The sequence below is a fragment of the Trichosurus vulpecula genome, chromosome 3 (genome assembly GCF_011100635.1).
Source record: "Trichosurus vulpecula isolate mTriVul1 chromosome 3, mTriVul1.pri, whole genome shotgun sequence".
NCBI classification, from domain to species: Eukaryota; Metazoa; Chordata; class Mammalia; order Diprotodontia; family Phalangeridae; genus Trichosurus; species Trichosurus vulpecula.
This window is the reverse complement of record NC_050575.1, coordinates 244,785,701-244,812,608: the sequence shown is the minus strand read 5'-3', so window position 1 is coordinate 244,812,608 and position 26,908 is coordinate 244,785,701. Positions and strand designations below refer to the sequence as shown.

Here is a 26,908-nt window from a genome sequence, read left to right as displayed (position 1 = left end):
CCCTCTCCAATGAATGTTAATGCAGGGGTCTGGGGTAAACAGGACTCCTTTTCTCTTTCAACGAATGAGCCTAGACCATTATACTGGATGAGTTACTATATTTACTTGTTGTAGTTCTTCTATCTCTTTCTTTGCTATCATTTCTTTTTTAATGTTGTCCCAGCATCTAACTCAAAAAGCTATGATACCACCCATAACTTCCCTTTCTACTATACTGCTTCGAATCTTCTCTGGACCTGGCAAAAAGAACTAGTTTGACTCAAATTTGGTGTATAACAAGAATAAATAGATCCCAGGATCTTAAGGGACTATTTTGCAAGTGATATGCATAAAAGTTCTGCATAGATCTTGTGACACCTGTTTTAACACCTTGCCAGTTCTTTTCTTTGCTTTTTTATTTTTTTTACTTGAATGTTCTCAGCTGCCCCAAATGATATTGAGGCTGTGTTATAAATGATCTCCAGATAAGTAATAGTACTAATAATAATGATAGTAATGTCTACATTTATATAGCACTTTAAATTTGCAAAGTGATTTGAATATGTTAACTCATTGGATCCTTACACAACCCTGTGAAGTATGTAGTTATTATTTTCCCCATTGCACAGATGAAGAAACAGAAACAGTGAGGGTAAGTGGTTTGCCTTGGGTCTTATAGCTGGTAAATTACAATTCAAACTCAAGTTTTCCTGATTCCAACTACCACACTCTATCCTCTTGTACCACCTGTCTGCCTAGACTAGAAAGATTTATCTTCAATAAATGAAGTGTTATATTGTGAAAGTGGTTCAGACTATAAGGTCACATTGTCGGCATGGTGAAAAAGACAAACTGAAAGAGGGAAAAATATTATGTAACAGAGCACTGGGAACTAAAAATATTATTTCTAAAGAATTTTTAGAACAGCATGAATGAAGAATGCAGCTTTTGAGTACGTGCAAAATGCCTGCCTTGTTTACAATTTCTCATCTGTACCATTACTGTGACACATCTTCTAATATTCCAAGCTAGTTTAGAACAATAGTAGTTTTGTGATACTCTGTCAATATACCTGTCTAAAAGGGGGGAAAATCTTTGAAACACACAGGAACTCTGTGAGGCAATGAATCCCAGATTTGCTGTGAAAGATTTGGGATATTTGCAGTTTTAGAATCATAGTGGTTAGAATTGGAAGGGTACTTAGATATCCGTTATTCCAGACTCTAAAACCAGGTATTCTAACTCTAAATCCCTGGTACTTTCCACTATATCATACATCCCGTCAATGTGTGTTATGAAATTCTCAAAAATTCCTTACCATCAGATTTAATCTTAATTTACTTTTATTTAAAAATTGTGTGTGTTACCTTGATGTAATTGAAAGGAGAAAAAGATACTATGAAAAATGAGATTCCATGAGTCTACAAAGTTCGGGAACTATCAAATCATAGAATGTCAAAGCTAGAAGGAATCTCAGATACCATATAATCCCCATGCTCACACCTTTGTCCACCTTACAGAAGAGGAAACTGGAACTGATTCTCATATCAGTTTTACTTACCCATGATCTCATGGTCCAGATTAAAGAGTCAGAGATGACTCTAACGCTTATCTAAAGTTTTCTTTTTAAATATGTGTTTCATTTTAAGTATATTATATTTTCTTTCAGACCTAAGATCAAAATCCTTACCTCTCAGTTCTGAACTACCCACTTGTTAAGTCTTTTCCTGTATGTCAATTAAGTATAAATATTGTGGATATTAATTTTCTTAGAATATTGATGGGATTTCTGGCAGTTTGTATAAATTATAAGGATCAAAGTGGAATGTGTTCTCTCTTGTAATTTCCTTGTAAGAAACTAGAACTGGATGGCAATTGAAATATTTAGTTTACCTGGGTTTTGTACATTGGTTGTACTAAAGTCATGAAAAACTGACAGCTACAAACTTCTATGTTTTGGTTCGTCTGGTGGTCTCATGCCTCATTACCTCTACAAGCTATTAAGCTATTGATAGTTTTAGTGTTTTGTATTTTTTGGCTGATTTCAAAGGAACAAAGTTTTACATTTTTTGGTTACCTCTCCATTCTCAAGAAGGTGGAATCTATTGAAACAGGTTAAAAACATTGGTTAGGCATTTTACTGTGTAAGAAATGAAAATTCATTTTCCTCTCTTTGATTTTGTTTCTTCTATAAAATGAAATGGTTAAACTATAAGCCTATACAACGCCTAAGGTCTTTGATGCCTTTTTAAGATAACATTAACAATAGAAATAATCAACTCCCCCCAAATACATCACTACTACCTGGCATACTGTGTTCCTTTGGAGAAGATATTTGGTATTGCTTTTAATGGTGACTACTTCATACTTGGCTCACTTTCCCCAGATTGAACTTAACTGCTAAGTGTCACAAAGTATGGTTCCTAATTGGGATCCTTTGGTGGTTTGGCAAAAACTTAGCAAGTTGATAAAGGAAAAGATAAAGAAAGTTGTCATTGAAGGACCTGTCTCTTGCTTCTTTTCTCTCCCCTATACTCTTATCTGTAATATATGAGAGTGGGTTTACCTCTTCTATAGAAAACTGAATTTTTCTTCCCATCGTATTGAGAAAACCAATTCTTTTCTTCATCCCTTCAGATAATTAGGATCTGTCAATGGTGTAACAGAAACTTTTTTTAACTTCCTCTATATCTGTCTGTTGATTGAGCACATAAATGTAAGAAAATCTGATTTATAAACTAGTAAAAAAAAAGGAGAATAATGAGTAACTGAATGTTAGCCTTTTTACTGCACCTATTTATGTAGTGTTCTTTAAGGTTTGGGTAATGGCTGAAAAATGTTAACAAAGAAAAGCTGACTTAAGAAATTCAGGTTATAGACAATCTTAATGATATCTTTGTTCCTTGTTCCTGTTGTCTTATTCTCAATTTCAGGAAATGTAAAATAAAATGTTTTATAGGCTATAGTCAAGGCCGTAAGAGGAAATCTCCATTTCTAGGCAATGAATAATAAATTTGCAAGGCTAGCCATGGCATGAGCTAGGCTTATTTCTCCTCCCTTCCCCATCTCCTTCATTATTTGTTTCTTTTAATACCCTTCCACAACCACTTATAGTGCTCTAAAGCCCCAAAACATAGAGATAAAGGAGCAGCAAATAGCCCCTGGAATGCCTGCCAATCATTGCTCTTGAATATCTAAGAAGTAAGGAAAATGGTAAAATATCTACAGTAGACATCAGAGATGGAATACTTTCTGTATGTGAAATAAAAACTCAGAAGCTATCATGTTAATTCCATCCTATGGCATGGGTTTGTATAACATACTTCAAGGGAGATGGATGTTCTGAAGAGATAAAATTGAGGTTCTCTTTTAACACAAGGAAGCTCTGGGAGAGCCAGAAGCCATGTTCTGAGTCCGGCTCTCTGTGGTTATTTTGACTACAAAATTTTCTCAATAATAATTTACAAGATATCTTTTATTTCTCTGGTGTGGTCTCTGTCGTACCAAAGACATGTTTAGAATTCATTTGTAGCCAAGTAATATGGAAAATGTCAGAAAGTCTGATCACCTCTCCTATCTCTAAACATGCTTATAAACCCCCAAACTTAAATCATTTCTCCAGGGTTGTAACATTGAGTGGAGCCTTCTGTTTTATTTTCCTTTCTTCAAAATAGGTTTGAAGAATACAGTTTTCTTACAGACGTTGCATCACTATCACTTGTGGAAATTTCTCCTGTAGGTAGACGTAGGATGGGAAAATCCACCCCACCTTACCTCGTCAATGCTCCATCAGTTGTCTCGATTCCAACTCTTCTAGAAACGAAGAAGTCTTCTATAAGAAACTAGGATAATTTGTTTATCATCACCTTTTTATCTGTTAAATATCCTGACAATGAGGTGGAATGGGGCTAGACAGGGTTGAGTATTGTTCCAAATTTTTGTTTCATAAGTTGCTGTGGACAAAATGTTTATGATCTATTAACTATTCATCTGGTGATGAGACTCTAGGTACTTAGCTGGGCTAGTCCTCAAACATCAGAAACAGTCTATCATCAGGCCTGTATTCAAAACTTCTTCAAGTTTGATAGGACCTGACACTATCATGAATTATAGTCACCTCAATATGATCAGGGGATCCAATTTGTGGAAGAAAATAGAAAATGCTATACTAAGGCTGTCTTCCTCCCACTTAAAGAATGAGTAAATGTGGGTATTAATTCAAAATCTGTTGATATTTAAAATATTTTAAGTATTTTAAAGCTATTTTATGAATTACTTTAATCAAAGGTAAATTTTTCTAATCAAGACAAATAAAATAATAATACTTCTAATTAGTTTTAGTTTCCATTTGAAATTATGATCCTCAAAAGTAATCTGTGACTGAAAAAAAAAACTTGCCTCAACAAAAAGGGTTGTCTTCACTTCCATTATATAAACTGGTTTCTATTAATTTTCTATGGCTTGATATTTTCATAAAAAAAATTATTTGAAGTAATTATAGATTTTCATTTACTCAACAAATATAAATACATGTATTTATACATATAGCTATGTACCTACACATACACACATATGTGTTTTTATTGTCTAGATGCTTTGTTTTCAAATCCCAAAGCCCATATATGAGTTCTGGTTTTTCCTCTATATTGAAATAATTTTGACACGTATTTGATGTCTTTGTTGTCATGACTTGAGGTGGTTTATCAAGTTGAAGGGTTCAGTCGGTGATTACTCGAATTTCTCTTTGTATTTTTTGCAATAAATATATGTTGTACCATCATCTTATTTTTTGTTTATGTAAAATAAGATATCCACTGTATAAAATGCTTTTAGTGGAAAAAATAACTCCACAAAATACTTATCAACAGAACGATAATTTTATAAGTAGACATTTATAGAAGACCAAGTCTTGAAGGCTTTTGACTCTTTTTGGCTTCTTTCCTCACTTACCCCACCCATCTTCTCCTCTGGATATTGCTTCTTCTCCCCTTACCCCCTCCTGCATCATCAGATTCTTTCATTTGTACCTCTTTGTACCTCTGCCAGCACCTTCTCTTTCTCTCTGTCTAATACTACTCTTATAGTTTACTTTCAATGAAAGCATGTAACTAGTGGCTCAAAAATGTGAGAATAATTGAATTTTAAAGATCTTTAATAATTTCATTTCCTGCTTTAGTATAATTAATATGGTCTAATAATTATAATTATGTAGAGCATTATTTTTAGATTGTAGACCCATTCCACATGTATGGCTCATTCTGAACTGATAGACTGTGATTATTGATTTTCATTTATTCTGTACAGGCACCATCATCACCTTCCTCGCCCATAGCTAATGAACCAAAATATGAGAAGCGCTGGCTAGACACCTTATCAGTTCCTCTCTCTATGGCTCGAATCTCAAGGTACAAAGCTGGAACAGATAAATTAAGGTGTGTAATCATCATCTCAAAAGGGAAGAGTTAATGAATTGCATTTAATTTTTATGATAAACATATATAAAAATTTATTTTCAACATCCACTTATTTCATTTAGTTACTATACAATTTCATGAATGCTATATTTTGTTACTGCTTTACATGTTCCAGAAATATTCAGTAACGGTTTCTTGTATTCAAGAAAACCACAAAGGGAAAATGAATATGTAGTAAATAGTGGGCCAGCCAAAATATTCATGAGAAAATTTATTTGTATCTTGTGGTTGCCTGGCTCATATCATCTATACCTACTGGAAAAGAAAATACTATTTCTCAATATAGCATATTGAGATATGGTTGGCTTAGGAGTGAGGAGAATTGTGCTCTAGTATTGGAGCTAGCTATGTGACTTGGAAATCTCTAAAACTGGGGTGGGAGGGGGCATTGATTTTCTACCCTATGAGCTGAAGGACCTGGATTTGGTGATCTTTGAGTTATAGTCTAGATTTAACAATCTGTGGTTGGTGTGATTGCTGGGGTGGTGGGGAGGTTCAATTATAGTATTACTGTTGTTATTGCTTTTGGATACTTTGGATGTTTTCTTGATTTTCCAATAATCCATGTATGGCTACTTCCTTCAATTACAAAGATCTCAATGCCTACATAACTTAGTCTATGTTTTCATTAATTGCTCCGGCCAGTCTACTAATGATGAACCTCAGTTGAAAGACTGACAGTGTCTCACTGGATGCATGTGCGAAGCCTTTACAAACTGTTAGAACTTGCCAAAGTTTCTCTTCTACTGACATAGTCTTTAAGTACCCAAGGTCGAATCCATGCCTGTAAGGTATCAGAGAAGGGTTTTAGTAAAAATACCTATATTTAGGATTGGCTTGATTGAACTGTTGGCTAATGAGTAGAATATGTGAACTCTTCCTGGGTATGATAGTAGAGATTCTCTTCTTGGTATGACTAAGAAAAAAATATGAAAAATATTTAAAGACTCAGCAGGTATTCTGACTGTTGGCCACAGGGAAATAATTTTCTCTTCCATGAACATAAGCTCAACTTTTGGAGTAAGAATTCAGGTGGAGAAAGAAAAAAGAAATTTTTTTCTGGGGTTCAGCCTCTGTCACAGAGCAAAGACTCAATCGGGTCATATCTTCCATGCTGCTCATATTATAATAATTGGACTGTATGTGATTCTTGTGATGAATTGGCAAAGGACAAATAGGTTATATAATGGATAGAGTACTGAATCTGGGGTCAGGAAACCCAGAGTTTGAATCACACCCCTGTACCAACAATGCTACTTGCAGTTGCTGTGGGGTATAAGACCAATAACACCAGCACACAGGAGGGCTGCTAGCACAGGTTCTTTGATCTGCTTTTCTAAAGGAAAGTGACTTAAAAGGGGTCAACAATCTTACTTTAATCAAACATATATAGACAAATATACATTTTTATGTATACATATGTGTGTTTGTTTATACATATATATATATATATATAGACATCTACATAGATAGAAATAAATGTAGATATATAGATATACCATTCGCTTATTTCAGGGGAAAAGTCAGCACCCTAAATTTCAGAGAAAATACAAACAAAAATTACAAGCAGAAAGTGTATGAAGAGAGCAAATACAAACAGCAAACACCAACAGACAGGGCTTCCAACTGTCTGACCAAAAGCAATACATACATAGTTACCACTAAGAGAAGCAAAAACATCTGGGTTTTTCAAAGCCGTGGGGCTCCTTAACAGCTACCCAGAGTCTCATCTGACTAAATCACATGGACACTCTTCCAATGAGTGAGTCCCAAAGCAAAATGCTAACCTCAATATATATACATATATATGTATATATGTATATGTATATATATATATATATGTTTGTATATGTGTATATATACACATATATACATACATATGTATACATATATACACACAAATATATACATATATATACACATAAATACACACACACACACACTCACACATATATCCTTCTTTAGGGCCAGAGGGCATCACAATCCTCATGACCCAGACTCATGTGACTCAGGTTTCCATGTGACTCAGGTTCAAGAAAGGTCGCACAGGCCTGTTAAGTGGCAGGGAAGATCTTCAAATTGTATTAATATTACAGCCCCAGAAATGTATTAGCTAAACAATTCTGAACAAGCCATCTAATCCTTCAGACTTGGCTTCCTCCATTATAAAATGGGATTAATAATAGCACCTACCTCACAAAATGGTTGTGACGTTCAAATGAGAAAAGTATGTAATTCTTTTTCTAAAAATTAAAAAGGTGTTTAATCAATAGTTATTATTATTATTGGTGGTGCTGGTATGTTTTCAAGCTGTTAATAATAGAAAGTGAAGGAAAATAAATTATTTCAGTATAAATGTTTAAATGTAAGGCCTATGATAACATGTCTGCTCTTATACATATATGTATGTATATATGTAAAATGTAATATGTCTATTCTTATACATATATACATACATAGGCATGTCTTTTGGCACATAGGAGAATACATAAAGATAGCTATAATATAGTAGTCATAATTTATAGCCGCTATCTTAGAATCAAGTGACATAGTTACATTTGCCTTTGCGAAAAATCACTTTGTAAGCTGTGGAGAGGATAGACAGGGAAGAGTAGAGAAAATTTGAGGCAAGGAGACCACTTAGAGATATTTTGATAATCTAGTTGGGGAATGATGAAGGATGGCTTGAACTAAGATGGTGGCTCCATATACAGGGAGACACATTTATATGTTTGAAATATTATGGCAACAGAATTGATAATATTTGGCAATGGATCAGACATGTATGATGAGGGAATGTGAGGAGTCAATCAGCTAGTCAACTAGCATTTATGAAAAGTTCACTATGTGCCAAGCTAAGTTGGAAGGGAAGAAAGGGAGGAAAAAGAAAAAAAAGGAGCATGCAAGTGAAGAAGGAGCAGGAGCTGAAGTAAAAGAGTTTTGTATATTTTAAAGTACAAACTAATAGTGCTGTAGGTACAAATTTGGAGATAAAAAGAAAGGGAAAAAAAATCAAACAATGCCTGCTCTCAAAGAGCTTACAGGGGAAGATAGTAAGCAAACAATGTTGAGATTATGAACCTGAAAGAAATAGTCAACTTCAGAAGATGGGAGGAATTGGGGGAGGAAGAGAATGAGTTATGTTCTGGCCATATTGACTTCAGGTTGTATAAAGGCATCCAATTGGAAACACACAATAGGCAATACGTGACATGGTCACTGAAGCTTGGAGAAGAAATGGGGGCTGAGTACATAGATCTGTTATTTACTCTCATAAAGGTGATAATTAAACACATTGGAGCCAATGAAATCACATGTATAAGGGTGTAGAGAGGGCCCAGGACAAAGCCTTAGAAAGCATCACAGGCATGATATGAATGGTGACCTAGCAAAGTAGCCTGAGGATGACCAATCAGCCAGGTAAGAATAGAACCTAGAAAGAGCAGGATCATGAAAACAAAGAGAGAGGGACATGTGAGGTTCAGTTGGTTAACAGTGGGGTCCACATTGAAAAGGAGGAAAGTGAAGTTAGATGAGCTTTTGTGGCCAAAGTACTGGAGGGATCGTAGGTCATGATAAGGACAAAGAATAGGTATATAGCAGAAGAGATGCTCTGGAAGACCATAGTAGGTGTGATGCACATGGAGAAATGGAATTCAGCTAGAAGGCACAAGAGTATAGAGTGCTGAACCAGGAGTCAGGAAGACCTAAGTTCTAATTTGGCCTCAGATACTTACTAGCTGTGTGGCCCTGGCAAAGTCATTTAACCTCTGTCTGCCCCAGTTTGTCCATATATAAAATGGAGATAATAATAGCACCTATCTCCCAGGGTTATTGAGAAGATACAAAAATGAGAAAGTATCTGTGAAGTGCTTGGCAAACCTTAGAGAATTATATAAATGCTAATTATTTTTATTTTTATTATTGAAACAGCCAAATAGAAAATCTGAGTTTTTTTTTTTAATAAGGAAGGTAGAGGACACTTTTGAGTAAGATAAGATACACTAATCCAAAAGCTCAAAGGAAATTAAAAGATTTAATATACTATCAACAGTGAGTGATTGAAAATGTCCATAAGATAAATATAAGAACTAACATTTATATAGCGCTTTAAAATCTGCAATGCTTTTTTATGTGTCATCTCTTCTGATCCCCACAACACCCTACAAGGTAAGAGGTGTTATTAGTCCCATCTTAGAGAAGATGGAACTGAGGCTGAAAAGGGGCCAAATGATTTACGCAGTGTTAAATGAAGTATCTGAAGTAGCATTTGATTTTAGGTTTTTTCTGACTACAAGTCCAGCACAGTATGTACCACACTACCTTGCAGTATTTGATTAAATATTTTATTACCTGATAATCCTCTGAGCTAGTCTGGTGCTCCAAAAATGAAGTTGAAAGGACATAGAAATTGTAGTCAAAGAACTTTTAATTAAAATCCAACTCTGCCACTATCCGTGTGATTTTAGCTTCTCTTGACTTAAGTTCCTTCAGAAGTAAAATGAGTTAATTAGGCTAGATGGTTTCTGAGGCTTCTTTCAGCACTAGTTCTATGATGATCATCTTATTTCATATGATGCAACAGGATCAGTCTGTCATCTTGGTAGGACTTTACAGAATTTCTCATCTGCTAGAATATCCATCAAGAGCCCAGCATCACCTCCATAGCCAAAGCAGGCTTTAGTAGAGGACATTACTTTCAGTAATAACATATTAACATAATTAATCCAAAAACACTCCAGGAAAGAATAATACTTTCACCACTGCAACCTTTAGAAGAAGAAGAAAAGTCTAGGTTTCTCAGAAACAATGGAATAGAGAATTCAGATTATAATGGCAGATTTGACAAAGATATATCAATCTTTCTCTGATGCACTTCTCTTAGTTTATTTGAAGTGAATAGGTTATTGTGAAAAATACAGTCCCTACCTTTATTGAGCAGTTTCTGTCTTTCAGCCAGCTAAAGTACAAAAGATGTGGGATTCCAGCCACATGAGTTTAAAGATTAATGCTATTCATTTGTCACCAGTTGTGCCCTATCCTCCCACCACCAAAATGCCTGCAGGACACAAGATGAAATGTCACCTACACTAGCCTGGAAGTGATGGGACTCTCTTGTAATTATTAACTAAATGTAGATTTTACTTGCTATTTTGAGGTTCTGAATATGTCTCAAGACTTATTTTTATTCCTCGAGATTGAAGACTTTGACCTATTAAGCCATCCATAAAGCCATCATTAAGATAAATGCAGTGTGTCTACAAAGAATTAAATAGAAAGCAAGGGGATAGTTTATTGTCTGGGCCATTTACCTCCCTTAGTCATTCTTATTGCATTAGAAAAGCTACTTGGCAGACTGACAATTTCCTGACTTTCCAAAAGGCAGGAATATTTTAAATTTCATGTATGTAAACATAGCTTAAAAGCTTTGCTGACCTCTATTTCACAATTTCAAACAGGGTTTTAGCATTTGCAAAATGTGGAAACATGAAGAGAAATAAAAAACAGATAAAGACAAAAATCTGACTAGATATGGCATTATTGTAAATCACTTATATAGTTTTCATGTGCTAAAATAACATTAGTACACAGAGCACTGCTTGCAGAATAAAACTATATATTGAATATATCACCAAGGTCAGTTTCTTCACTTAGGTTTTATAATGTAGGGAGAAGCACAGATCATCCAGGCCTAGGCAGATTGAACTGTGAAAGTCTAGTTAATTATCTTTTGAAGGAATGAAAAGTGTGGTAGATGGACTGAGGAGTCTAAGAAAATGGTTTATATAAAACCTGGTTTCTGTCCAAATTTATTTTCAAATGGATTTTTAATTATAATTTGTTTTTCTACTATCTATGTTTCCTAATGTATTTTTCTCTTTTTTTGTTTTTTTTGGGGGGTTTTTTTGTTTCTTTGTTTTTGGCAGGGCAATTGGGGTTAAGGGATTTGCCCAAGGTCACACAGCTAGTACATGTGTCACGTGTCTGAGGCCAGATTTGAACTCACGTCCTCCTGACTCCGCGGCTGGTGCTTTACTCACTGCACCACCTAGCTGCCCCTCCTAATGTATTTTTCAAAAGAATAATTATTTAAATGCTTCTTGCAACACCTTCAGATTTGCAAGATATCTTACATATTACCTGATTCAATCATTTGATGAAGAAAAAACAAGCAATATAAAAGCAAAAAATTGAAAATATCTGAAATTATGCACTGCCTGATATGGGTGGAGCTTTACTTCTACAAAAGATGAAAATTCCTTCTTTGGGCCATGCTTGGTCATGATAATTTGACATTTCCTTTTGCTTGGTTTGGATTCATTTTGTGGTTTGGATTCTTTCCTTTAACATTGTTGTAGTAAATATTTATAATGCTTTCCTATCTATGCTTCACTTTGCATAATTTCATATTTCTTTTAATGCCTTTCTGTAAATAACACATCCAAGTTTTTTGTTGTTTTTTTTTTACAGCACAGTAATTTTCCGTTACACTTATGTTTGAAAATTCATTGATTCCATAGTCAATGGGCATGTATTTTGTTTCTAGTTCTTTGCTGCCAAAAAATAAACTCTACTATATACACATTGATGTGCATAAGAACTTTCTTTTTATCATTGACCTCTTTGTGGGGTCTCTGGGTCAAAGGATTTGTTAATTTTAGTTTCTTTGAATCATTCCAAATTGCTTTTTGAAGTTACTCTAATAATCAAATGCATCAAAATACATCCCTAAAAAGATCTCTCTATGCCTATAATTTGTATGATATTTACTAAAGTGAATGTTGTCCTTTGTCAAAGGATTTTCCCTCCATCTTTGGTGACAACCTTGTGGTTTTGGATTTTTCCTGATGTTGAACCATTCTTGTACCTTTGACATAAATGTAATTCTGGATGCATTTTTGAATGATTTGTTGTACTCTTTTTGTAAGATGTTATAAAAATTAAATCATATTCATTAATGTTGTTAATCAGTATTTCTTTTTCTTTACAATCCCTAGCTTAGGTATTAGAACTTCATTTGTCTCATATGAGGAGTTTGGCAGAGTGCTTTCTTAATACTTGGGAATAATTTGTGTAGCATAAATATTTGAATTAGATGTCAAGGACCTACCAAAAGAGTATATGGTGGGAGGAACAAATTTTGCTAAAAATGGACTTAGGGGACAATTATATAAACTTTTGTAATATAGTAAGTACAAATTTCTTATATATTTCTTATTCATTCTATTACCCACTTTCTCCCAAAATCTATTTTGGGGGTTTGGAAAGATGTTAAAATAGGGCAAGTAATCTAAAGGAAAGTGCACTGATCTAAGGATCTGTCTTCAGATCCTGGCTGTACCACTTGCTGGCTGTATGAACTTAGGCAAGTAATTTTACATTTCTTAGGTTCATGTTCCAAAATATTTAATTCAATCCAGCTGCATTGAGAGGCATTGTGTCAAAAAGGAGGTGTATGACATTCATATTGTATTCATCTCTAATCCGATTAAATCTGGAGTCTTGTGTTCAGTTTTATATATCATGTTTTAGGAAGACCTCATTGAAAAAAAAATGTATTCTTTCCAGGGGAGAGTAAGCGGGATGTAGTGAAGTAAAATTGCATGAGTTCTGAGCTCTGAATTGAATTCTAGAGATAAGAAATAGTTTGACAAAATAACACAGCAAGTTAATAGCAGAACTGGGCATACAAGAAAGGCTATAGTCAAGGTTGTCAGATTTTTTTCCCACTTTTCGTAACTTCATCATTATCTTTTGGAGGAGTTCACCTTGTCAAGGTATTTTTTTCTCTTTTTTATTTGAGAAACTGTACATAATGTTCTTCCAGATGGGCTGTACAGTACTTAATAGGAAGAGACATGTGCAGATAAACATGTTGATTGTGTTTTTTTTCCAAATTTATTTTTTATTTTTAGTTTACAACACTCAGTTCTACAAGGTTTTGAATTCCAAATTTTCTATCTCCCCTCCCCCCCCCCCAAGAGAGCATGTAATCCAATATAGGTTCTACATATACCTTCACATTAAACTCATTTACACAATGGTCATGTTGTAAAGAAGAATTATAACCAATGGAATGAATGATGAGATAGAAGAAACAAAACCAAAAAAGAAGGGAAAAATGGAGAGCAAATTGTTTGCCTCAATCTGCATTCAGACTCCGTAATTCTTTCTCTGGATGTGAATCACTTTTTTCCATCATTAGTCTTTTGGAGCTGTCTTTGAACCTTATATTGCTGAGAAGAGCCAAGTCTATCAAAGTTAGTCAACACAGATACTGTGTGTCCATAATCATGTATAATATTCTCCTGGTTCTGCTCCACTCACTCAGCATCAGTTCATGTAAGTCATTCCAGGTTATAATCAAGTCCTTCTGCTCCTCATTTCTTATAGCACAATAATATTCCATTACATTCATATGCCACAATTTGTTTAATCATTCCCCAATTGATGGACATCCCCTTGATTTTCAATTCTTTGCCACCACAAAAAGAGCTGCTAAAGCTGTAAAGAAGAATTGTGACCGATGGAATGAATCATGAGAAAGAAGAAACAAAACCAAAAAAAAGAGAAAAAAAAAGGAGAACAAACAGTTTGCCTCAATCTGCATTCAGTCTCCATAGTTCTTTCTCTGGATGCAGATAGCTCTCTCCCCCTCATGAGTCCATTGGAGTTGTCTTTGAACATTGTATTGCTAAGAAGAGTGAGGTCTATCAAGGTTAGTCATCATGGAATCCATATATCTGTGATTTTGTATAATGATGTCCTAGTTCTACTCTGCTCACTCAGCATTATGTTGTGTAGGTTTTACAGATTATTATGAAGTATGTATCTTCCGCATTTATTATAGCACAATAGTATTTCATTACATTCATATACCACAACTTGTTCAGGCATTCCCTTGATTTCCAATCCTTTGCTACTACAAAAAGAGCCACTGTAAATATTTTTGTACATACAGGTCCTTTTCCCACTTGTGTGATCTCTTTGAGATACAGCCCTATAAGTGGTATTGCTGGATCAAAGGGTATGAACATTTTTATAGCCCTTTGGGCATAGTTCCAAATTGCTCTCCAGAATGGCTGGATCAGTTCACAACTCCACCAGCAATGTAACAGTGTTCCAATTTTCCTACATCCTCTCCAGCATTTATCACTTTCCTATTTTGCCATTTTAGCCAATCTGACATGAGGGATGTGGTACCTAAGAGTTGTTTTGATTTGCATTTCTATAATCAGTTGTGATTTAGAGCATTTTTTTCATATGCCTATAGATATCTTTAATTTCTTCCTCTGAAGACTGCCTGTTCATATCCTTTGATCACTTCTGAATTGGGGAATGACTTGTATTCCTATAAATTTGGCTCAATTACCTTCATATTTTATAAAGATTTTCTCCCAATTATCTGCTTCCCTCCTAATCTTTGTTGCATTAGCTTTGGGTATACAAACACTTTTCAATTTACCATAATCAAAATTACTCATTTTGCATTTTGTAATACTCTCCATCTTTTGTTGGGTCATGAAATCATCCTTTTCCCATAAATCTGACAGGTAAACTATGCTTTGCTCTCCTAATTGGCTTATAGTATCAGCCTTTTTTCCTAAAGCATGAACCTGTTTTGACTTTACTTTGGTATACAGTGTAAGATATTGGTGTATGCCAAGTTTCTACCCTATCATTTCCCAATTTTCACAGCAGTTTTTGTGAAATAGTGAATTCTTAGCCCAGAAGCTGGACTCTTTGGGTTTATCAAAGAGTAGATGGCTATAGTTGTTTACTGTGTCTTGTGTACCTAACCTATTCCACTGATCCATGACTGTTTCTTAGCCAGTACCAAGTAGTTTTGATGACTACTGCTTTATAGTACAGTTTAATATCTGGTACAGCTAGGCCACCTTCTGTAGCATTTCTTTTCATTAATTCCCTTGATATTCTTGACCTTTTGTTCTTCCAGATGAATTTTGTTATTATTTTGTTCAGCTCTGTAAAATAAGTTTTGATAGTTTGATTAGCATGACACTGAATAAATAAATTAATTCAGTTAAAATTGTTATTTTTATTATATTACCTGGGCCTAACCATGAGCAACTGATGTTTTTTTTTCCATTTATTTAGATCTGACTTTATTTGTGTGAAAAGTGTTTCATAACTGTGTTCATGTAGGCCTTGGGTTTGTCTTGGCAGGCAGACTCCAGAATATTTTATAGTGTCTACAGTAACTTTAAATGGAGTTTCTCTTTCTATTTCTTCCTATTGGGCTTTGTTCATAATATACAGGAATGCTGAGGATTTATGTGGGTTAATTTTATATTCTGCAACTTTGCTAAAGTTTTTTTTTATTATTTCAAGGAGTTTTTTACTTGATTCTTTAGGATTCTCTAAGTAAATCATCATATCTACCAAGAGTGATAACTCAGTTTCTTCTTTGCCTATTTTAATTCTTTTGATTTCTTTTTCTTGTTGTATTGCTAAAGCTAACATTTCTAGTGCCAAATTGAATAACAGGAATGATAGTGATCATCCTTGTTTCACCCCCGATCTTATCGGAAATTCATTTAGCTTATCCCCATTCTGTATAATGCTTGCTGATGGTTTTAGGTAGATGCTATTTATGATTTTAAGGAAGACTTCAATATTCCTTTGCCTTTCTAGTGCTTTTAATAGGAATGGGTGTTATATTTTGTGAAGGCTTTTTCTGCATCTATTGAGATAATCATATGGTTTCTGCTAGTTTTCTTGTTGATATGATCAATTATGCTGATAGTTTTCCTAATATTGAACCAGCCTTGCATTCCTGGAATAAATCCTCCCTGATCATAGTCTATTATTCTTGTGATAAGTAGCTGTAATCTTTTCACTAATTTTTTTATTTAAAATTTTGCATCAATATTCATTAGAGAAATTGGTCTATAATTTTATTTCTCTGTTTCTACTCTTACTGGTTTAGGTATTAGTGCCATATTTCTATCATAAAAAGAATTTGTCAGGACTCCTTCTTTGCCTATTTTCCCAAATAGTTCATATGGGAATTAATTGTTCTTTAATTGTTTGATAGAATTCGCTTGTAAATCCACCTGACCCTGGAGATTTTTTCCTAGGGAGTTCATTGATGGCTTTCTCAATTTCTTTTTCTGAGAAGTTGTTATTTAGGTATTTTATTTCCTCTTCTGTTAATCCGGGCAATTTATATTTTTTGTAAATAGTCATCTATCTCCCTAAGATTATAAAATTTATGGACATACACTTGTGGAAAATAATTCCTAATTATTGCTTTAATTTCCCCTTCATTGGAGGTGAATTCACCCTTTTCATTTTTGATTCTGGTAGTATGATTTTCTTTTTTTAAATCAAATTGACCAAAGGTTTATCAATTTTATTGTTTTTTCATAAAACCAGCTTAGTTTTATTTATTATTTCAATAGTTTTCTGGATTTCAAATTTATTAATCTTTTATTTGGTTCTCAATATGTCTAATTTGATATTTAATTGGGGATTTTCAATTTTTTCTTTTTCTGGCCTTTTCAGTTGCATGCCCAATTCATTCATCTCCTTTTTCTCTATTTTATTCATGTAAGCATTTAGAGACATAAAACTTCCCCTAAGAACTGCTTTTGCTGCATCCCAAAAGTTTTGGTATGTTGTCTCATTATGGTCATTCTCTTGAATGAAGTTATTGATTGTTTCTATTATTTGTTCTTTGACCCACTCATTATTTGGGATTAGATTATCTAGTTTCCAATTAATTCTTAGTCTATCTTCCCATGGTCCTTTATTACAAATATTTTTATTGCATCATGATCTGAAAAGGATGCATTGACTATTTCTGCCTTTCTGCACTGGATTGTGAGGTTTTTATGTCCTAGTACATGGCCAATTTTGTGTATGTGCCATGTCCCACTGATTCCCTTCTGTCCCCATTCAGTTTACTCCAGAGGTCTATCATACCTATTTTTCTAAAATTCTGTTTGCCTCCTTAACTTCTTTCTTGTTTATTTTGAGATTAGATTTATCACGTTCTGAGAGGAGGAGGTTGAGGTCCCCCGCTAGTATGGTTTTGCTGTCTATTTCTTACTGAAACTCCCTTACCTTCTCCTCTAAGAATTTGGATATTATACCAGTTGGTGCATATATGTTAAGTAATGATGTACTTCATTGCCTATGGTGACTTTTAGCGGGATATATATCTTTTAATTAAATCTATCTTTGCTTCTGCTTTGTCTGAGATTAAGATTGCTACCTCTGCACTTTTTTACTTCAGCTGAAACATAATATATTCTATTCCATCCTTTTACCTTTACCCTGTGTGTATCCCCCTGTTTCAAATGTGTTTCTTGTAAACAAGATATTGTAGGATTTTGGTTTTTAATCCATTCTGCTCTCTGTCTCCATTTTACGGGAGTGTTCATCCCATTCACATTCACAGTTATGATTACTATCTGTCTTTTTTCCATCCTTTGTACCCTCCCCTCTTTATGTTTTTATTTCTCCCTTCTCCATTCCCCTCCTCAAAAGAGTTTTGCTTTTGACCACCATCTCCCTCCATATTCCCTCTTTCACCCCCCCCTTATCTTACTCTTTTCCCTTACTACTTCTTCCCTCCCTTTGAACCACCCCCCTTTTTTCTTTCCCCTTTCTACTCCTACTGCCTGTAGGGCAAGTTTGATTTCTATACTTAACAGAGTATGTTATTCCCTCCTTGAATCAAATCCATTGAGAGTAAAGCTCAAACACTGCTCTTCTCCTTCCCTTCTTTCCCTCTAGTATAATGTATTTTTGTGCTTCTTCATGTGATCTAATTTATACTTTTCTGCCTCCTCCTTACCTCTTCTCCCATTACAATCTCTTTTCATCTCCTAAGTATTTTTATCATCACATCAGTTAATTTATACCCACACCTTCTGTCTATGTATATACCTTTTAGATGTTGTACTAACTATACTGTTCTCAAAATAAGCAAATGTCATCCTCCCAAATAAGGAATAAGGCCGTAAAAAGTTTGCCCTTGTTGAGTAGGTTTTTTTTTTCTTTTTTCCCTGTTTACTTTTTTATGGCGCTCTTGAGTCCTGTATTTGTAGATTAAATTTTTCATTGAGCTCTGGCCTTTTCATCAGGAAGATCTGGAATTCCCTTATTTCATTGAATGTCTATCTTCTTGCCTAAAAGATTATGCTCAGTTTTTCTGGATAGTTGATCCTTGGTTGTAGTCCAAGTTCCTTTGCCTTTCAGAATATCATATTCCAATCTCTCTGATCTTTTAATGTAGAAGTTGCAAGGTCCTGTGTGATCCTGGCATTAGTTCCAAGATATTTGAATTGTTTCTTTCTGCTTGCTTGCAATATTTTCTCCTTCACCTGATAATTCTGGAATTTGGCTACAATATTCCTTGAACTTTTCAATTTGGGATCTCTTTCAGGGGGTGATCAGTGGATTCTTTTGGTGACCATTTTATCCTCTGGTTCTAGGACCTCAGGGAAGTTTTCTTTGATGACTTCTTGGAAGATAATGTTCAGGCTCTTTTTTTCATGGCTTTCCAGAAGAACAATAATTCTTAGATTATCTCTCCTGGATCTATTTTCCAGATCAGTTGTTTTTTCCAGTGAGATATTTTGTTTTCTTCTATTTTTACATTTGTCAATTTTGTTTGACTGATTCTTGATGCCTCATAGAGTCATTAGCTTCTACTTGCCCAATTCTAATTTTTAACAAATTATTTTCTTCAGATAGCTTCTGCATCTCTCTTTCCATTTGGACAATTTTGCTTTTCAAGGATTAATTTTCTCCTGTTATATTCTGTGATTTTTCTTTTACTTCTCTAAGTTGGCTTTTAAAATCCTCTTTGAGCTGTTCCAGGAATGCTTTTTGGACTTGAGGCCAGATCATATACCCCCTTTTGAACTTTCATATGTTCATATAGTGTCAATGCTGTCCTCTTCTAATTTGTATTTTGATCTTTCTTCTCTGTACCCATAATGTGTTTCAATGTTTTTTTTTTTACTTTTCTAGATTGCTTCTTCATGATGTTTGCTTTTTTCCTGGCTTTTTAGTGGATCTCTGTTTCTGGGGCTCAGGGGCTCTGTCCAAAGCTTCTTGTGTTGGGAGCTAGGGGCCTGATTACTGGCTTTGTGTGCAGTGGCCTCTGGTTTTGTCAGCTAGAAGCTATACACTACTGCAGCTCACCTGGTGCTGAGCTGGAGCTGGCTGGTGTGTGCCCTCTGGGGCTCAGGAACTCCCACTCATCTGCTAAGGTGGGGCTTGCTGGGATGCCTCCCTTCCTGCACTGGTCTCCTGTCATGGCAAGAGGGGGGTCTCCATAGCTTCCTGAGCTAAAAAATTACTGAGCCTCCACTTCTGGCTCATCCATTCCTGGGTTTCTCCTAGGATAGTATTCTATGAGTTATTCAAGGAAGGGATGAGAGCTCTTAGAGTTTACTTGGTCATCATGGCTCTTGGAAGTTCAAAAAGGTGATTTTCAAACCTTTAGATTATGGGCTGATAGTTCCAGGAGTAGCTGCTGCTGCTGTCACAGGCTCTGTGCTTCTGTCTCATCTAGTTCTGACAGACTACTGTCCTGGGCTGAAAGGCCTGGGGATAGCCACCACAGCCAAAAGGCTGGGCCTGCTCCTGTTCAGTATGGTGCTCTGCTATGGCTGGGGGTAACTCCTCACACCCAATGCTCTCCCAGGCCTGGTGCAACAGATCCCTCTCTTTCTGAACTCTGCTGGCTTGAAAATCTGCCACACTTGATCAGATTCTACCTCTCTCAAATTGATTCAGATTCACTTCTCAAGAGGCATCTGAAAGAATTTGTGAGAGAGCTCAGGTACGTCCCTGCTTTTACTCCACCATCTTGGCTCCCCCCTCAGGACTATGCTCATAAACATGTTTTTCTAAACATGATTATACATTAAAATTAATGTCATATTCTTTTTTCTTGCAAAAATGTTTCATTTTAATGATTTTGGGCAAACTATATTTTACTCTTGTGAATTAAAATTGTAGTCTTACATGTTTGCTATTATAACAACTGTAAATCTTCCTAGAAGAATGTAAAATGTCATCTTTTGATAAAATTATAGAATCTATATATTAATGGGATGATAGTGAGATGGTTCTCTATAATATTATGAATAGTGGGTAACAAGTATCTCTGGATTTAGACCCAAAGAACCTGTATTCAAATGTAGGCTCTGATGGCTATGTGACTTTGATCAATTTGCTTAATCACTTTGAGACCCAGTTTCCTCATATGTAAAATGAATGGTTCCTTCCAATACTAACAATTATCTAAGTTTCCTTCAAAAGCTAAAAAAATTCCTATGATCCTAGTACTATGAACTTTTAGTTTACATGTATTCATACATACATACATGCACACACATGTGCACACAACAGGGTTCAAAACTGCAGTTTTAAATGATTAAAGCATATACACACATGTATATATACACATACATACATATAAACATATACATCTTCATAGATACATACATGGATCATATGAGTGCATTCAACCTACATTTATTAAGACCCAACCACATTCAAAAGAATCGCTCTAGGAACTAAGGTAGATATCAAGATAAGTGGCATAGTCCCTATCCTAATGCTTAGAGTATAGTAGGACAAAGAAAATGCACAAAGAGTAGCTAGAATGCTACATCTTGGTTACATTAGAAAGGTTAAAAAAACAAGCTTTACAATTTTTTGATAAAGGAAATTTTTTGATGGACAGGATAAGAGAAAGCATTTGACCTGTTTTTTTCTTTTATTTTTGAGGGCAGAAGGCAGGGGAATTGGGGTTAAGTGACTTGCCTAAGGTCACACAGCTAGTAAGTGTGTCAAGTGTCTGTGGCAAGATTTGAACTCAGGTCCTCCTGACTCCAGGGCCAGTGCTCTACTCACTGTGCCATGTAGCTGCCCCTGACCTCAAGTTTTAAAGATGGTTAGAATTGTACCATGAAGAGATGTGGGGGAGGACATTCTGAGAGCAGGAAACAAAATTAACAAGGAAAGAAGAAAGTAAGTATGGGACACCTTCATAAAACAACGAGAAAGTTGATTTGAAAAGAACCAGAGGTTCTTTAGCTAGGGTCCAAAAAAGATATCTTAAAATTTTATAACTATTTCAATATAACTATTTCCTTTGCAATCCTCTATGTTTTATTTAATACATTTAAGAACATTATTCTGAGAAGAGACCCATAAGCTTGACCAGACTATCAAAGAGGTCCATCTCACACACACACACACACACACACACACACACACACACACACACAGACACACACACACACACACACACACACGCACAAATACAATCAAGAATCCTTGGTCTAGGCTATAAAGGATTTCATGGGGATTACAAATAATAAGGATTAAAAAGATAGAATGATCCGAGATTGTAAAAGGCCTTGAATGCCAGACCGAGGGATCTGAACATTTTTCTATAGGCACACAGGAAAATTGGAATGTTTTGAATAGTTCTGAACAAGTTCTGAATAATCAGATCAAGAATCATGCTAAAGTATAAGAGATGGTTTATTGTGGGGAGACCCTGTGCACAGGGAGACTTGATAAAAGTATATTCCATTTAGAGTCCAGAACTTCTTCGCTGGTGGTGGTGGAAATGAAAAGGAGAGGTGAGATTGGTCAGGTATTGTAACCATTGAATATGATTTCTAATTACGTAGTAAAGTAAATGTTTAATCATACCTGATACTTCTGTGTCCTCTTATGGTTGACATTCTCCCAATAAGAAATTGAGTGGAATTAAGGCAGTTTTAAGAGGCATCATTTCTATTGGACATATTTTGTTAAGCGACAAAAATCTTATATTTACATTGCAGTGGACTAAACATCATCCCCAAAACTCTGTATTTATGAGATGTGATCCAAATATGAAGTAGCTAAGTGGCGAACTGGATAGAGAGCTAGGCATGAATTCAAGAAGCCTTGAGTTCAAATTTGGCCTCAATCAATTGCTAGTTATTTGACTTTGGGCAAATAATTTAAACTTTATTGGCCTTAACTTTAAAATGGGGATAATAATAGTACATAACTTTAAGAATTGTGAGAGGATCAAATGAGATAATATTTCTAAAGTATGTAACACAGTACCTGGTACATAGATTAAATGTAAATGTAAACTGATAGCCGTTTAGCTGACTATATATCTTGGGGTATCCATTTTTCTCTAACTGAATTTCTATATCTCTAATTGTGGAAATGATGAGGAGATCTGGGCTAAAACAGTGGTTTCAAACTCAAATACAAATGGGGGCATCACTAAACTGTATAGGAGGATCCCTGTGTGCTGCATACTGATTAAGAACAACACATTATTATTTTCTATATTTTATTATATTTTATTTATTTTGTTAAATGTTTCCCAATTATATTTAAGCTGGTTTGAGCCAAACTCAAGAGTGTTGTGAGCTATATGTTTGACAATTCTGGTTAAATGATATTATAATTGGATAGAGTTGGAACTAGAAGAATGACTAGATCCAATGAGTAATCATTAATGGTTTGATAACATAAAGGTCTTAAGTGGTGTACCCTTGGAATCTGTTCTTGTCCCTATGAGATTAATATTTGTATATCTGACTTAAGTAAATGCATAAATGTCACATTAATCAAGTCTGCAGATGACACAAAGGTTGAAGGGAAAGCTAACACCCTGGGTGGTGGGATCAAGGAAGATCTTGAAAGGCTAGAACATTGAATTGATCCTAATAAGATGCAATGTAATGAGGATAAATATGAAGTCTTACATTTGAATTCTAAAAAAAAATAACCCTTATGAGTCCAAGAGAGACCGTTATGAATAGAAGATAATTTTTCTGAAAAAAAAACCTACACGTTTCAGTGGATTTCAATCTCAGTATTACAAAATATTGTAATATGGAAGTCAGATATGCTAATGTGATTTAAGATTATATTAATAGTTTTGAGTAATAAAGAAATGAGAGCTCTAGGCTTTATGCCCTGGTAAATTGTATTTTGTTCATTTCTGAGGCTCATAATTTATGAAAGGTATTGATAAGCTAGAAGATACCTAACAGAGAAAACCACAGCGGGGAAGAACCTCACCTTCATGCCATATTCAGATCAGTTGAAGAAAACTGTCATGATTTGTAAAGAGAAGAAAAAAACTGGCAATTGGATGTAGGATAAGTGTCTTTATGTACTTCAAAGGAATCACATGGAAGGAGGAATAGAACTATTCACTTTCTCTCAGAGGGTGGAACTGGGATGTATGGTTGTGAGTTAAAAGGGAGTAAACTTTAGGGTTATTTTGATATAAAACTTTCATACAATTTTAGGAGACTAAAATTGTAGTGTATTGCGTTGAAAGCTGGCTTCTTCCTCATTTAGAGGACTTCTAGCAAAGATCAAATAACCATGCATTTGTTCTATTTAGAAAGTATGGTTTCTTTCATGTGCAGATTGGACTAGGAAGCTGCTAAGCTCAGCTCTGAAATTCTATGATTCGTTTGTATGTGTGTGATGAGGAGGAGATTTTACACGTCATAGACAGAATGGTATATTTTGAAGGATTATGAATTTTATCATTGCTGGAACTCCCTTCAATATATACATCAGAGGTTAGCAAACTGTACTGTGGGACCAAAAAGATGTAGAAACCATTTTTAGTTCACATGCCATGCAAAAAGAGGCATCAGCATAGTTTTGACCTTAGTTTATCAATCCTGATGATGACCAAGAAACTATATTTCCTTAAAAAGTGTTATTCTTGTTCAAGTCTTTCCATAAATACTCCAGGAAGACTGCAGTGTAGCACTATGGAGATTTAGTTGTAATTCCTAATTCTTATTAAATGTGACCAGCCTCCCATCTTTTACAATCATCTATGCCCACATTTGTATTTTTATGCTGCTTCTCATCCAAGTTTTACAATTCAATTCAAATCAACAGATATTTATTAAACACCCATGTATGTGCGAATTCTTCATAGAATTTATACCCATCTTCTCCATCTGATGTTGGAAGTATGTTGCTTTTATCCTCTTATTTTTTTAATGTTTTTATGACCTTTCCAAGTTAAGATGATCAAATGTCCATGAAATTATGTGTTTATTGCCCTTTGACACAGGATGGAACTAACTCTGCCAAACGTCTTTATTTTCCTCTCTAAGATTAACCCACGGACCATCATTACATTTAGCTGAGACTTCTTATATGACCACTGGTTTCAATTATAGTGATTATATCCACTCTATTATCCAGGCCTACACCTGGCCTTGTCCTCAAAACTTTTGGTTTACCAAGTATTACTATGCATGTGATTAATATCATTTTTATGGCATTTCATATAAGTATAAAGTAGGATCTCCTTTCCCCTAACCACTGCAACTGGGGTTTCCTCCAGGGGAATTAGGAGTATACATTGTTGAAAGTACAGATATCAGGATAATGTATAAAGAGCTAATTATTTTCTACAATGCTCTGTGTCTGACTGCTATATGACAAATTCTGTAGTTTCAAAAATAAAAAAGTCATGTCCTACAAATTAATTGTATTTCCCCCATTAAAAATCATACCCTACCTCACTACAAAAAATTCATGGTTAATGCAAACCTATTTTTTCTTCTCTTTCTAAATACTCAGGAATCATCCTTGACCAGTATTTTCCTTAAGCAATATCAATAGCAACATTTTCTCTCTTATGGAATATATATTTCCTAAATAAGATAAACCTTCTCTTGGGACTATCTGGTCTCTGCAGCAAAATGCTACTTCTAGAAAACATATGTTTAGAGTTTTCACTTTGTGTATCAAATGGAAATTTCTCTATGCAAAATCATTCATTTATATCTCTATGGATTATTCATTTTGACTATAAGAGATGAGGGCTGTGTCTACTGATAGATACTGCAAAGGCACAGCTGTTGGATGTGAAGATGATTTCTTGTTATCTAAGCATGTTAGATTCATCACAGCTCTTCTTTTATAAATGTTAAGTTGATTTTTTATTCTTTGTTATGTGAAGGTTTAACATGCTACCAAATGCTTGGAATGATAGCAAAATATGATAAAAAAAATTCGGTTAATGAAATTGTGCCATTGAACGTAAGGGGGGAAGCAATATCTTATACATCTATGTATTAATATCATTTCTCCAAAGCAGTTACCTTTGTCAAGTTTGAAACAAATTGATCTTTAATTCAATGGCCAAAAAAGAGGAGTATATTTAGTTTGAAACATGAAAAACACTGTCTCTATTTCCAAGCGCAATCAGCTTTGCCTCTCTGGATTCAGCCTTGTTGTTTTAGAAATATTACCAACCTCTGAATTTCTCCAATTCAAACATTTTCTTTCAATGATAGTGTGTCCCAAATAATATTTATTAATTTGTAAACTTGAAGTTTTCAATTCACTACTCAATATCTTCAACAGTTTTGGTTTTAGTTTCAAGTATTTCTTAGTTGAAAGTGATTTCTGAAGTGATTTAGCAAAAGCTATAGCTGTCTATAGTTTGTTGCTACAATATACCAGATAAATGGTCATCTAACATTTGCTTTAATACATCTAGTAAGAAAGAACTCACTGTCTTCCATGATAGGCCCTTAACTCTTGTGGATACTGATAAATTTTAGTAAACTTTTATCACATCAAGCATAAATGTGTCTCTTTGAAACCTCCACCCATTTATCCTACTGCTATTCTCTGGAGCTAGGTGCAATGACAGAACTTCAAATGCTTTAAAAACAATTAGTAATAACTTCTTCCCTAACTCCCTTCTTTAAAACAAATATCTCAAATATCTTGAAGCATTTCTTCATTTGGTGGGAACTTGAGAGCCATAAGTACAGTGGTTATAATTCTTTGGTCACACTGAAACTTACCAGCACCCTTATTAAAAAGCAGTACCCAGAACTGAATGAAATACTCTGGATGTGGTCTAGCTAGAATGGGATACTATGGGAATATCATCTCCTTCTTCCTGAAAAATCTGACTTTCTGAATGAAGCCCAAGAAGATACTAGTATTTTTGCCTGATATAATACACTATTTGTGAACTCACAGAAACTCAGAATTTGAGAATAAAAAGGACTTAGTGGCCAGCCAGTCTAACCCATACCCAAAATGAATAAATACTACAATGTACCTAACAAATGGTAACACCTGAAGACCTTTACTGAGGCCCATACTGAAACCCATTTTTTTTTCTGGATAGTATTTGAAGTTCTCTAGCATACCTACTTTTATTCAAAGTATCATCTAAATGCTTAAATACTTATTGATTGATTGAATGTAAAACACAAAATAAAATTCATGACAGAATGAAAATACAAAAGACTGAAGAGAAGAGAGAATTCTGAGTAGTATCTTTATCTTCTCAAATTTTTAAATAATATTTTATTTCCCAATTACAGGTGAAAACAAATTTTAGCATTTTTTTTTAAGTTTTGAGTTCCAAATTCTCTCTC

At 34.6% G+C, this 26,908-nt stretch overlaps 1 protein-coding gene across 1 annotated transcript in view; it reads left to right on the top strand.

Moving 5' to 3' along the window:
- The window catches only part of SNTG2 (syntrophin gamma 2), a 698,484-nt gene that overhangs the window by 409,483 nt on the left and 262,093 nt on the right, over positions 1-26,908 (top strand). The window contains exon 9 of the mRNA XM_036750363.1: positions 5,284-5,411. Within this exon, the coding sequence (XP_036606258.1) occupies positions 5,284-5,411 (128 nt within the window). The remainder of the gene's footprint in view (positions 1-5,283; positions 5,412-26,908) is intronic.